Source organism: Saccopteryx leptura, chromosome 7 (assembly GCF_036850995.1).
Source record: "Saccopteryx leptura isolate mSacLep1 chromosome 7, mSacLep1_pri_phased_curated, whole genome shotgun sequence".
NCBI classification, from domain to species: domain Eukaryota; kingdom Metazoa; phylum Chordata; class Mammalia; order Chiroptera; family Emballonuridae; genus Saccopteryx; species Saccopteryx leptura.
The window spans coordinates 76,324,455-76,338,493 of NC_089509.1; the positions used below are offsets into that span (position 1 = coordinate 76,324,455).

Genomic DNA, 14,039 nt, shown 5'->3' on the forward strand with positions numbered 1-14,039 from the left:
AAAGTATGATACTCCTATATCCTACCCAATATCACTGGCATTTTAGGAAATGGAGGAACTGTACTTTTGTATTCTAGTTTTAGAAATCAAAAGTTACACATTACAAATAATTTCAGCAAAAAGTAATTTACAAAGTTCTAACAAATAATATTGTTTGCTTAATCATATGCCCTCATCCTGTATTTGTGTGACCACATACGACATGTCTTGCTCAGGCACTGTGCACAAACTCAGATGCACTCCCTAAATTTACTTTGCCGAAACTCAAGTTTTATTAGCAATTTCTCTTCCCCATAAGAGTTAGCTATGAAGTGGTGTGTTTTTTTCCAAATATTTTTGTGAAAATAGTTTTTTTTGCAACCACAATAAAAATCTAGTTACATTGTAGCTGTGAGTTCTTAATTTTTCAGTAAGCCAATACTTTTCAACACTGTGTACTTTCAAACTTTTTAACATAGAGGACTTAACATTTTCTGCATTTCTAACAAATACAAAGTGAATAAAAATCCAGTATGCAAGTAATTTTTTGGATCATTCCAATTTAGAAGCTTCAATGTAAGCATGCCCATTATCATAGCATCTTTATTCTAAATATGTTCCTAAAATTTTGGGGGGAAATCCTTGCAGTGTAACATAGTAAGATCACAAGTTAAGCAGCCTCTGGACTGCACCTATGAGAAGGGCACTGTAGAAAATCGGTGATGTCATTTCCGTTCTGCTGCCTTTTGTTCTCAGGAACCTGAAATTCTCTTACTTTTCTGAGTGGTTCAAGGTGAAAGAAAAACTATACCAAGTAATAAAATAAATGACAATCTGATCTTTAAATTATTCTTACCTAGATAATAAGGTTCCAAGTCTTGAACACCTTGAGATTTCTTATGTACCTTAAAAAAAATTGTTTTGTTAACAGTACCAATTATTGAAAGTATTTTTATTTTAAATGAAAGTTCTATTCATTTCTTTCCTCCTGATGTGAACTGTGTAAAGACAAATAACAGTTATCACACACAAGTTTGATGTAAATTGCAGAAAGCAGAATTTCTCTATCTTGGAGATTAGAATTCCCTAAATCTTCATTCTGCCAAATTAGCGAATATGGCAAACAACAAAAAATGATGCTTTCACTTTCACCATAGGAAGGGATTGAGGTTAACTTTAGGAAATGCCAAAACTGAGTTCATAATAGTGAAGACAACTTCATAAAAACCTTTTCTCTTTGCCTGAGATTTCTAATGTTATTAAAGGAACACTTCTGCTATAGTAACTCATAATTATGTTTAAATAGATTGTATATGAAGAAAATTCCATGAAGCATTAACACATTATCCAAAAATATTTCATGGTTTTTATTTTTTATAATCTATATGTTTATTTATCAATATATAAACCACTACCCAAAGTCAAAACATGAAGTTCCCATTACAATTAGATAGACTAACTTGACCATCTCTACAGACCTTTAAATTTCCCATCTTCTAAAACAGAAACTGGTAAACTTTTTCTGAGAGGGACTGGATAGTAAATATTTCAGGCTTTACAGGTTTTATAAATCTCTGTTGCAATTACCCAAAGCAGCCGTAAATAATATGTAAACAGATGAGTAGTTATGTTACAAAAAAGTTTTATTTATGGACATTGATATTTGAATTTCATGCAATTCTCACAGGCCATGAAATAGTAATCTTTGATTTCTTTCCCCAACCACTTAAAAATGCAGAGGCCATTCCCAGCTTGCAGGACACAGAAAACAGGCAGCAGGCTAGATTTGGGCCATGTGCCATAGTTTGCCAACCTCTGCTGCAAAATCCAGTCACTTCAAAATTTTAAATCATTGCTTCCCAGAGATTTAAAGTAATTATTCACAACTTCACCAGTGACTTCTTTTAGGTTCGCTGGTTTCCACTTTGGACTCTGGTCTTTTTCTATTAAAACTGTCAAATGAAGACATAAAAAATGTTAATTTCTTTCTGGTATTAACAGATTTTATTTACTGAACTGACAAACTATCTTATACTAGGCATATTTTTCAACAGCACATTTTTTTTCTGCAAAGTTTGAAGTTTTTGTATGTATCCTGTTTTTCTTACTAATTAAGCCCCCACAGATTTTGGAGGGATAGCAATGTATGATGATGACCGCGGGGTTCTTTTCTAACTCACTCAGCCCGATGCCTCTAGCCTGACTAGAGCCTACTGAACAAATCCAGTGGTTTAAGGCTTAGAACTCTTTTCTTTGTCAAATGAAATCTCCCTGTTATAGAACAGCTAAAACCAGAGTTGGTGTGGTTTAAAGGGAAGGCAGGAGAGGGGGAAGGGCCCAGACCTGCCTCCTAACCTCCTTCACAATGAGCTAAGAGGAAAATGATTTCAGGTAGAGAAAAGGGGGCTTTATGCATAATTAAATGTGAATACTGCCATTTTGCTGAGTCCTCTAGTTCACATAGCTCTGAATTAAAATACCAGATTGTCTTCAAGTCATCATGATAAATCCTACTTCTATTTCAATGTAGTCATCATTTAGTGAAGCTATATAGTATCCCCACAGGATTATAATAAGTACGAGGCAATCTGCAAACTCTTCTTTAAAAACAGAGAAGGATGTCAATTTCCTGGTTGTGATGGTGTCTATAGTAAGACACAAATGTCACCATTGGGAAACTGGAAGAGGGAAGGCAGGATGTCTCTATTGCAGGTAATTTCAACCTTTTTCATCTCATAGTACACATAAAACTAAAAAAAAAAACCTTTTTTTTTTTTTTTTTTCTGATCTGACACACACAAAAATAGACATAATTTTCATTCATTCACACCAGTCAACTATTGTGTTGGTGGTTGTTACATTTTTATCTTCAGAATCTAAGGGAAAAGAGGTCAGTGCCCCCGACTAAATAGGCATTTCATGTTCTAAAAATTCTTGCGGCACACCGGTTGAAAATCACTGCTCTACAGTAATTCTTAGAACTGCATGTGAATCTACAGTTCTCTCAAAAAAAAATTTTAAGGGAAGGGGTTATATTTAGTATGGTCGTGGTAGGGAATTCTAACCATACTTAATATGTGCATAGTTCTTGTGAAGAATGAAAATATTTAAACATACAAACTCTAGAGTGAACCTAAAAAACCGCATTTAGCAATAAAGGCTAAATAATTAAAGAAGCAATCTGGGAACCAGGGAAGCAGGCTGCCTCCAGGGGGAGAGAGCTTCATGCATAATTAAGTGTGGGCACTGAGGGTTCTGAGGCTTGGCTGCCTAACTTCGGCAATCCAGGGGCACGGCTTCAGTGTAACACCGAGCACTGATGTTATAATCCCTGCCAGTTTGGAAGTTTTCCATTCCCTAGACACTGTAAATAAAAACACTCCTGGAACATTTCTCTGTACAAGGATCCCTTTTAAGCCCTCCAGCCAATGCTATCTACCTCCTTGACAGTCCACTGAAGGGCAAAAGGAAAGAGAATAATAAAATATGGGTGTTACTTTATTTCAAACTAACAAATTTTTACCTAGCACAAATATCTCAAGTTCGTGCCAAGTACAAAGCTCAGGTTTTTCAGATCTCATGAGACATCCACTCAAATTCCCTTTGGTAGCTTTCTAGCTCTGCTAAGAAAATCTAGTTTTATTTTCTCGTAAAACCAGGAAGAAGTTGGTTCTAGATGTTATGAGTAAAAATTTTTGACAACCATTTCCCTAATTTGCTAGTTTATTTCATCTGATTTGCTAACATATTTTATAATTAGCAAACTGAAGCAAATATTTGGTTATGTAAAAACACCAAACAGTTTTACCCAGAATAGATACTGCTTTCTGAATAAAAAGGTTATGCTGAAAAACAAGGCAATGTACTTTATTTAAGAGTAGCTTGATGAGAACCTGCATTATAGGCCCTGGCTGGTTGGCTCAGTGGTCGAGTGTTGGCCCAACATGTGGATGTCTCAGGTTCGATTCCCGGTAAGGGCACACAGGAGAAGTGCCCATCTGCTTCTCCACCTCTCCCCCTCTCACTTCTTTCTCTCTCTGTCTCTCTCTCTCTCTCTCTTCTTCTCCTGCAGCCATGGCTCCATTAGAGCAAGTTGGCCCTGGGTGCTGCGGATGGCTCCATGGACTCTGCCTCAGGCACTAAGAGCTCAGTTGCTGAGAAACAGACGGAGCATTGCCCTCTAGTGGGCATGCTGGATGGATCCCAGTCGGGGCACATGCTGGAGTCTGTCTCTCTGCCTCTCCTCTTCTTATTGAATAATAATAATTAAAAAATCCTGAATTTATAAATCAGAACTTTGATGCTGCTCAATTTCAACTTTTATTTTTAAATCACCAACAATATATCTAAAAACAATATCCTTTGTTTTTAAGTTTAAGAATGGTGCTCTAACATATAATGAACACTTTAGCAACATAATCCAAGTACCACACAGATCCTCCTAAAATCAGAATTCTAGACTCTGATCCACACAGAGCAAGAATTTGCTAGAAATTAGTGGGGAAAATGCATATTTTACATGGATTTTGTAAAATGTAAGGTACCTCCTCTGATTTAACTCCATGTGTCCTCTAAAAGGATTTGAACCCTCTCCTTATTTCTGGTATTCTATCATGCCATAAATTAACACAATTCTACAGTGAGCAGTGTTTATCAAGCTTACAGCTCAGAGAACATAACCTTCTATTCAGATAAAATATCCAGAGTCTGTTCTGTATCAAAGATATCAATGGAAATGTGAAGAAAAGAGATGAAAAGTACATGTGGGCTAAAACCCACACAACAGAAAGAACAGCTACTGAATATTCTTTTCAGGGATATGGGCCTAGACATAAGAAATTATTGCATATTTGCTAGGAACAAAAATAACCACTTCACTTGCTTTTTCTAAATATGCTGACTTTGATGATAAGCAAAAACAGAAATAAAAACATTAGCAGAATTTACTAATGATATCACATGGTTTTCTCAGTGTCAATGTTAATGCTCAGGTACAGGCAAGGAGGCGGCTGGGAGGCTGGGCACTGCTGAGACGTGGGCAGTCCAGTACAAAGAGAAAGGAAGGGTAGGGGACACGAGGGCTTTCTGCGAGGGAAGAAATGTACCTTTCAAAGGCTTTAGCAGCAAAATGAGTTTACAAGCTCACGCTGCCTCTGCATGTGACTGTAGAAGCAGGATTACCTCTTACATATAAACTAGGAAGCAGAGACCAGGTTATATAAATTTTTTCAATATTGGATGCAAAGATTTATCTTCCCTTATATGCCAGTTGGGAATGTTTTTTAAAAACATTTTGCAATCTTTATAAGTCTAATTTCACTAATAAAACAACTATCATCTTTGATTAACAGTATATGCTCATAAACTCTATTTCCATAATGGCCAGGAAGGAAATGGTTACTTACGTGCCCTAACGCCCTCTCGAAAGTCCGGGCCCGCCTGAAAGAAAATCAAGATGAAATGGAGCATCTCTGAGCATCCTTATTCCTGGTGATCTCTCTCTACACCCACATTAATCTCCCACAGCCACAACCCAAACCACGACAGCAGAGACTTGACCACCTCTGGTAACTCACTCTCTGATCTCCAACCCATCTTTATTCGCCCAAGCGTCTCCACTGCTACAAACCCCTGATCTTACTGAGAGCTCCACCGATCCTACAACTTTCTCACCATTTGTTCTGGCTTCAGTTCGTTCTTTATCCATCCCAGTTTCCCCAGTCTATTAACGTGGTCACTTTTCCTTAAAAACGTCCTTCTCTCCCTTTTATTCCCAGCACCAGCTGAACCCTACATTTGAGCAGCCAAACCTTGCTGCAGTAAAACCAAACTCTAATTTGTTTCATTTAAAATTTCTATTCACAAGTCTCAAAAAGGCACAGAAAACTGCTCAACAGCCCACGTTTCCTTCCCCGTTCCCCAAGATGATGATTTCAGTTGTCTTCTGTCTCTTCAAACTCCACCCCTTGCAAACCACTCTGTTTGCTCTCAGCTAATGACAATTTTCTACTTTCTTAAAAAAAATAAAAATAAAAAGCCCTAAGACATGCAATTCTCTTCTTCCTGCCACTAAAACACCTGCAGCCCAACTACGTACAGACACGACTTTCCTTCCCTGGTGATGGAAGAGACCATCCCCTTTCAAAGGCCAGTCCTCCCTCCCCCGAATTCCCTTTCCCATTCCCTCCTACCTTCTCAAAGACTCTGCCTGAGAAGGTCCCCATCTCTCCTTTCCTGGCATCATCAATGTAGGCAGTATAAATTAGTGGCTAGGTGCATGCAGTTCAAAAGTCAGGGTTCACCTCGTCTCCACTACACAGTAACTATGTGACCTGGGACAGTAATTTCCCTAACTCCCAATTTCCAGAAATGGCACTATCAATAAATATATCCATCATAAGGTTATCTTGATCCACATCCCACCAGTGTCTGACACCTAGTAAGTGGTAAGTAAATGTTATTAGTATCATCAACATAATCTGTATTCTCTATTGGACCATTTTCAATCATTTATAAACATGTTCTGGTATCTTTCACCTTGCAAGATAAAGGAACCTCACTTGATTTCACAGTCCCAGCTTCTACCCTATTTCTGTTTGAAGGAGAGTTGAATACAGTCTCCACTTCTTCATAACCCATTTACTTATTCCTCTCCAAGTTATCACACTTTAACTTCTGCCCCAACACCCCTGGAACAGCTTGCTCAGATCACCCCCAACTTCAGGAGATGAGGGTGCCTTTGCCGTGTCTACCAGAGGACTCGGCAGTCCCGCCCCCTTGAGCCACGCCTCTCCTGCCTCAGCACAGCGCCCTCCTGGTCCTCTCCCACGGCTTTCTACCCGAGCCCACTCCAGAATGTTGGAGCTCCTCAGATCAGAGCTCTCCTTTTCCTTCTCTAGGATCTTACCCAGTCAATACTCAGCACATCAGCAGCTAAGTGATCAATTCTGTTAAAATATAAGATCATGTCACTTCTCTGTTCAAAAACATCCAGTGGCTTCCCATTTTACTCAGAAAAGCCAATGTCTTGTAAAGGCCTTCAAGGCCATATACGCTAGGCAGCCCGTCCCTGCCGTTAGCTCTGACCTCACCCATTTCTCACCACCCACCTCCTACCCCACCGCGTCCGCAAGGCCTCCCTGGGTTCCTGAAGAGGCAGGCACACCACATCTGGTCTCACTCGCGGTGCCCTCTGCCTGGATGCTCTTCCTCCAGATTCGTGCACAGTTCATGCCCTACCTTCTTTCAGGTTGTTTCTCAAAGAACAGCTCAGTGAGGTCTTCTCTGGTGAACCCAGCTACAAGTTCAAACCCCCTCTACCCCTATAAGCCATATCCTCCTTTCCACTTTTTCTCCTTAATACTTATAATCAGTATATTTTACAAACTTACCTGTTTACAACTATCTTCCCTATGACAAAGTTGAGTTCCAAGAGGTCTGGGATTTTGTATGTTTTGTTTACCTAATGCTACTGGTGCCTCAAACAGTGCCTAGCATGTGGTAAGCACTCTTATTTGTTAAGTGAATAAATAAATCTCTGCAGCTTTTTAAAAACTGGTGTTGGTGTCTTTCAGATTTAACTCTCTAAGCCACACCTTTATGCTCCAGTTCCCAAAGGCATTCTTTCCTCACATCCATCACAAGGCCTATCAATCTTATCTCCCACATGTGCTCAAATCCATTGACTCTCTCCACTGCCTCAGCCTCTAAGCCACTACTCTGCACCTGGACTACAGCAATAAACTCCTACCTGGTCTCAATGTCCACTCTTGAAGCTCTCCAACGCCATCTCCATTTAGCAGCATAATTACCTTACAAACTAAAACAAATCACCACCTGCTGAACCCCAAGAGGCACATTACCACTTCTCACCCCTCAGGTCACAGATCAGCTGACATCCCAAAGCTGTTTCCCCGACCTACTGATTTAAAGCAGGTTCCCTCTATCTCCCCGTCCTGTCCCCACATCATTCTCCCCTATCACCAACCCAGTACATTTCTCTTAGAGCACTTACCACGATTTGTAATTACTCTGTTTACTTACTTCTTGATAGTCTCAGTAGACTATAAATTACCTAAGAACAAGGCCAGTATCATTCTTCCAACGACAACCCTTACGACGGTCCCTGGCACACAGCTAACTTACTTGCTGAGAGAACAAAGAAAGGAGGGAACCCCTGAATCTAGGCACTGCACTGGAAGCACAGTGAACACATGGGCTGTGTGACACAAACCATTCAGTGGTCATGAGTGCAACCCTGGAGTGAAACCACGTGGTTTCACACACCACTGTCTCTGCACCACTTTAGATAGGTTCTCTCCCCATTGTCACAGTTTTCTCATCTGTAAAATGGAGACAATAAAAGTACCCACCCTCCTATAGATCATGTAGGATTTAATGGAGAGAATGCATGTAGAGTACCTGGAATAGTACCTACTCATAACATCAGACCTTAAATGTCAGGACTGACATTAAGATGTGACTAACAGAACTGTATTTATGGGTGGAGGAACTGCTTTGAATATCTTAATAACTATTTCAAGACATGAAAGTCCATTAGGAATGTCTTTCTTCTAGTTTTTAAACTAAATATTTCTATTAGGCTGTGTATTAATCTGAGTGCCTCATACATATAACATAAAAGAGAGGATTCTGCTTTTGAAGAGTTTATCATCTGTGAGAAATCACTATGACTCTGAAATGTTTCATGAAATCAGTAATATGCTAAGTGATTACTACCTATTTTAAGTGTACTTACAATGCAACTCTCAATGCTAATCTATTAATTAAAACGTAACAGATGAATAATTTCCATTTGTCATTTATTATTCTCTCTCTCCATTTACTAATGATGGAATTCAGATTTAGAGTTTATCCTCTTTGCCCAAAGTCAGAGACCATGCCTGAAAAATGGTTAATTTCTACTTTGAATTCTGTGTAAGGTTAGAGGCCTTACTCTTACATACTAATATAATCGTTGTTTCCTAAACAGTAACAACCTAGGAGGAATAGCTCCACACACCTTAAGCTAACTGGCCCATTGTATTTGCATAGAGTACATTTACAGGTAGTTTTAATTTTCTTACAGTTTTCTGTATTCTACATGTTCTACAATGACCATGTATTACATTCATAATACTAAAGTGATAATACTTTTTTAAAAAGTCTTACCATGCAAGCTTGACTCAGCCGGTATTCCATAGTTAACACTTCTTGCAAGGTCTTTGAAGACCCCTCAGTGAGCTGCCTTAATGTGATCTTTAGAGATGTTGGAGACATTTTATTAATTACCTATTAGAGAAAAAAAAATGTTTTACCAGTTTTAGATTAGTCCCTTTAGTGTCTATAATAAACTAGCTGAATTTTGATATAAATAGTATTCAAATTTGCTCAACAGTACTTTTATATGACAAAGTACTATAAAAGTATGACAAAGTACTATAAAAGTGAGATTAGGCCTTCAGCTCATCCTGCCAAAGTACCAAACAAAAGTTTCCTAATCCATTACAATAAGAGAACAGACCACTCCACCAGTGGAATAAATTCTGCACCTATAAGTTAAATAACAAAATATTTATCTTGGAAGTAAGAGAAAACTACTCAAGGTACCATGAGAAAGGCTTCTATAGTATTTAAATATTTAGTAAAATAAGGATCATAGGTTTAAGTCCTTGGCTATGAGGCTATCTACATCACTTCCTTTGGAATTTAAAGATGCTGTGACCAGTGTTCCAAGACATGTGTTTGAGACCACAACAGCTGCTGCAAGGGGTCCATTACATGCTGTGTAAACCTGATGTTTGCCTTACCTTTATCATTGTAATAGACAGTTTTCAGGCATATTGTTGAATGACTGTCTCAAAAGTATAAATTTTACTTTATATTTAATTGAATTTTATTGAGATGACATCGGTTAACATAATTATACAGGTTTCAGGTGCTCAATTCTACAACACAACTCTGGACACCATGTTGTGTGTTCAGCCTCCCAAGTCAAGTCTTTGTCCATCAGCAATTATTCCCCCTACACCCTCCTCCACTCACCCCCACCCCACACAATCACCACACTATTGAATTCAAAGAATTCCCCCACTTCAAGATTCCAGGTTCTTTGTAGCATCCTTAAGCCTGGCACACAGATTCAGGGGACATTGAATGGATAGGGCAGCATCTTACCTAGCAGTTGCCAAAGCTTAAATAAAGAACTACTGTACAGAGAAATTTCAGGTGGGATCAGTACCCTACCCTACAGCCACAATGCTAATGAAGAGAAGATGAAGAAAGAATATGCTTATGGCTTTTATGAATCTGGTTCATCTTCATAGGAACTCATTCAGTATGTTTGCATTCTGTGCTAGAAGGCCCTTCCTTTCCACAGGCAAGTAGGACAATGGGTCCATTTTGCTGCCAGAGAGATTCCTATACTATCACAGATGAACTCCTGGCGGTACTTCATTCACAATACAAAAAGGTGTACTTAAGGGAGTGACATAGCCACCATTTATCCCTCATCATCTTCGGTCAATGCAGCTACAATTCCTTTCCAACAGTGCTTTTGCCCTACCTTGTTTAAGAAGAAACTACTACACTAACAACCCAAGGAACTACAGTTGCCAACAACTCTAACTATGCTGGTAACGGCACAGAGACTTGGGGTTTAGACTCTAGACTCAGATAGAACTGGGGCAGAATGTCAGCACCGCCACCTCCTACATGATCTCAGTTTCCTCAGTTGTTAAATGAAAATAACAATAATACTCACCTGATAAATGACATGGCAATATAGGACAGTGCAATGTGTCAGAAGCCAAGCAAAACAAGAAAGGGGAAGAACATTTATCGAGCATAATTCCCTTAGCTCTAAGGAAAGTACATTCACATGTATGTGAATTCTGCATTTACAAATGAGGAAACCAGACTCTGACATGAATTTGTCCAAGGTCACACCGCACAGGAATCCAAATCCAAACCTGCCTATACCAAAACCTACCTCCTTTTACTATGTATGATGCTATAAAAGTAGCCAAGAATGTCAAAGACTGAAGTCAAAAAAGATAAAAAGAGGAAACTGTGTTATGTGATAAAAAAGTGAATAAAAACTTGCTTGTGTATTATAAATAATGCTGCACTGAACATAGGGTGCATATATTCTTTCAAATTAGTGTTTTACATTTCTTCAGATATATTCCTAGAAATGGACTCACTGGGTCAAAGGCAGTTCCAAATTTAATTTTTTGAGGAAACTCCACACTGTTTTCCACAGAGGCTGCAGTGATCTGCACCCCCACCAACAGTGCACAAGAGCTCCCTTTTCGCCACATGCTCATCAACACTTGTTGTTTGTTGATTTATTGAAGATAATAGCCATTCTGACAGATGTGATCAGATACCTCATTGTGGTTATAATTTGCATTGTTCTGATATTAGTGGCATTGAACATCTTTTCATATTTCTATTGATTATCTGTAGACTTTGGAGAATACCTATTTAGGCCTTTTGCCCATTTTCTAATTGTATAGTTTTTCTGGTCTCGAGTTTTTTAAGTTCTTAATAAATTTTGGATATTAACCTCTTATCAGATATCTCATTGGCAAGTATTTACTCCATTTAGTGGGTTGTCTTTTCATTTTGTTGATGGTTTCCTTTGCTGTGCAAAAACCTTTTCCAAATGCCTATTAGTAGATGAGTGGATAAAAAAGCTGTGGTACATTTACACAATGGAATACTGCTCAGCTATAAAGAAGAATAAATCTTATGTTTTGGACAGCATCAGTTGACCTGAAGAATATTATGCTAAGTGAAATAAGTCAGTCAGAGAAATACAGATAACATATGATTTGACTCATATGTGGACTCTACTTAACAAAATAAACTAACAAATTAGAAACAGGCTCATCATAGATACAAAAAACAGACTGACAGCTGTCAGAGGGAAGGGGGGAGGAGGCTCAATGAAAATTCTGCTTAATAAAGGGATTAAGCAAAAAATAAACCAACCAACAAACAAACAAAAAAAAACACACAACCACCTCATAGACAGACAATGGAATAGTATGGTGATTACCAGAGAGAAAGGTGGTTGGAGAGGGTCTAGGGGGGTAAATCGTGGTGGAAGGAAACTTGAGTTGGGGTGGTGAACACAAATACAGTATAGATGATGTATGATAGGATTATACCCCTGAAACCTATATAATTTTATTAACCAATGTCACCCCAATAAATTAAAATAAATAAATAAATAAATAAATAAATAATAAATATACTTTCTTGTGTAATTTTGATGCCAAGGCAGAAGGCTAAGGATGACAGCCTGAAAAAAAGAGTCAAGGGAAGGTTTTTCTATAAAGGTAGAAAAGGTCTGAATATAACACTAATGTGCCACTAACTCCAGAAGGTAGAACTGAAGATGCTGATTCAATTGGTTCCTCGAAGAGGCAGGAAAGCCTGGAATAAGCACAGAAGGGGATGCTTCACTTGGTAAGAAAGTGAGAAGCAGGTTAGAGGAATCAAAGAGGAGATAATGGAAGAGAGTTAAAGGAGCTCAAATATATAGCTTCACTCATTAAAAAGAAAACAGACTATTCTGAAATTTTTGATAAATGATTAAGGCTTGAATCTTGAGCTTTGATAGAATGTATTTTGATATAATCCTGCACCCAAACAATCTAGTAAACACAATTCTGGTCTCGGCCCTGGCCGGTTGGCTCAGTGGTAGAGCGTCGGCCTGGCGTGCAGGAGTCCCGGGTTTGATTCCCGGCCAGGGCACACAGGAGAAGCGCCCATCTGCTTCTCCACCCCTCCCCCTCTCCTTCCTCTCTTTCTCTCTTCCCCTCCCACAGCCAAGGCTCCATTGGAGCAAAGTTGGCCCCGGGTGCTGAGGATGGCTCCATGGCCTCTGCCTCATGGCTCCATGGCTCTGGTTGCAACAGAGCAACACCCCAGATGGGCAGAGCATCGCCCCCTGGTGGGCATGCCGGGTGGATCCCAGTCGGGCGCATGCGGGAATCTGTCTGACTGCCTCCCCATTTCTAACTTCAGAAAAATACAAAAAAATAAATAAATAAACAAATAAATAAATTTTAGTGGTCTCTCACATGTCAAAAAAACAACTTTTTTCCTTAATTTTTATAAAATGATTCACAGTCTCTATTCAATAATATTACTGAGCATCTATTATGCATTAGACACTTCAGGGGAGACAATAACAAAGACATCATGGTCACTGCACTCAAAGAGCAATTCCAACAAAAGGAAAACTCAGGATACTGGCCAGCAGTGGGAGATTCAGCCGGTTCACACCAGTTCGGCAGAACAGATATCTAATTTTTTCTTGAGTTCAGTGAACCGGTTGTTAAAAGGGCACTTGTAATCAGGGTTTTCTCTAAGGTGGGTGCCCAGATAGCTACCCAACGTGGAAATCACAAAGTTACATTCCTTACTCTTTCTTAATGTTCATGTGCGCAACAGCATATGCTAAGCGCCCACAGTAATGTTCATTCCGTCCACAGGTAAAAAAACAACTTGACGGAACTATGCTTGTAATATTTAATTGTTTCTAACATATCAAACACAATGACTACTAGTCTAATCGGCCTACCTGTAAAAGAATGGGATCCTACTCCTACAGTGAAAAGATAGTTAAGGATAAATCACACAGCCAATGATGCTCGAATAAAAGCAAAGAAAATGCAAGTGAGGACACCAGTCAAGAAGCAATATAGAAATATCTTAAATACATATATTTTCATTAATATTTTAAAACTCTTAAAACATAATCTCGTTTTGTGTACCTCTTCTATTGTTCTTATTTAAGTATTAAATGCATGAAATAATAAAACTACCTTTCGGTATATCTTTTTTTATACTTAAAACAGTCATTAGGTCACACAACTGGTTGTTAAATTATTTGAATCCTATCACTGATACGGCCTACGCTCCTCACCTCAGGAATCTACCTGAACACCCAATAATACACAGTCTGACTTGCATTATCAAGAGAAAAACAATATTCAACAAGGCTAAAGATACAATTAAAAAAATAATATTGAACTAGTCTACTG

General features: G+C 38.7%; 2 protein-coding genes across 4 annotated transcripts in view; one reads left to right on the forward strand and one right to left on the reverse strand.

The window, feature by feature from the left end:
* C7H2orf88 (chromosome 7 C2orf88 homolog) overlaps positions 1-14,039 on the forward strand; it is a 61,093-nt gene that overhangs the window by 35,529 nt on the left and 11,525 nt on the right. The gene's annotated exons all lie outside the window — the stretch shown is intronic.
* The window catches only part of HIBCH (3-hydroxyisobutyryl-CoA hydrolase), an 82,509-nt gene continuing 70,074 nt past the window's right edge, over positions 1,605-14,039 (reverse strand). For both annotated transcript variants that reach the window (XM_066346238.1, XM_066346237.1), the window contains 3 exons: positions 9,151-9,270; positions 5,385-5,418; positions 1,605-1,931 (listed from right to left, as the gene is read on the reverse strand). In XM_066346238.1, coding sequence (XP_066202335.1) covers positions 1,816-1,931; positions 5,385-5,418; positions 9,151-9,270 — 270 coding nt within the window. In that variant the 3' untranslated portion in view covers positions 1,605-1,815. The remainder of the gene's footprint in view (positions 1,932-5,384; positions 5,419-9,150; positions 9,271-14,039) is intronic.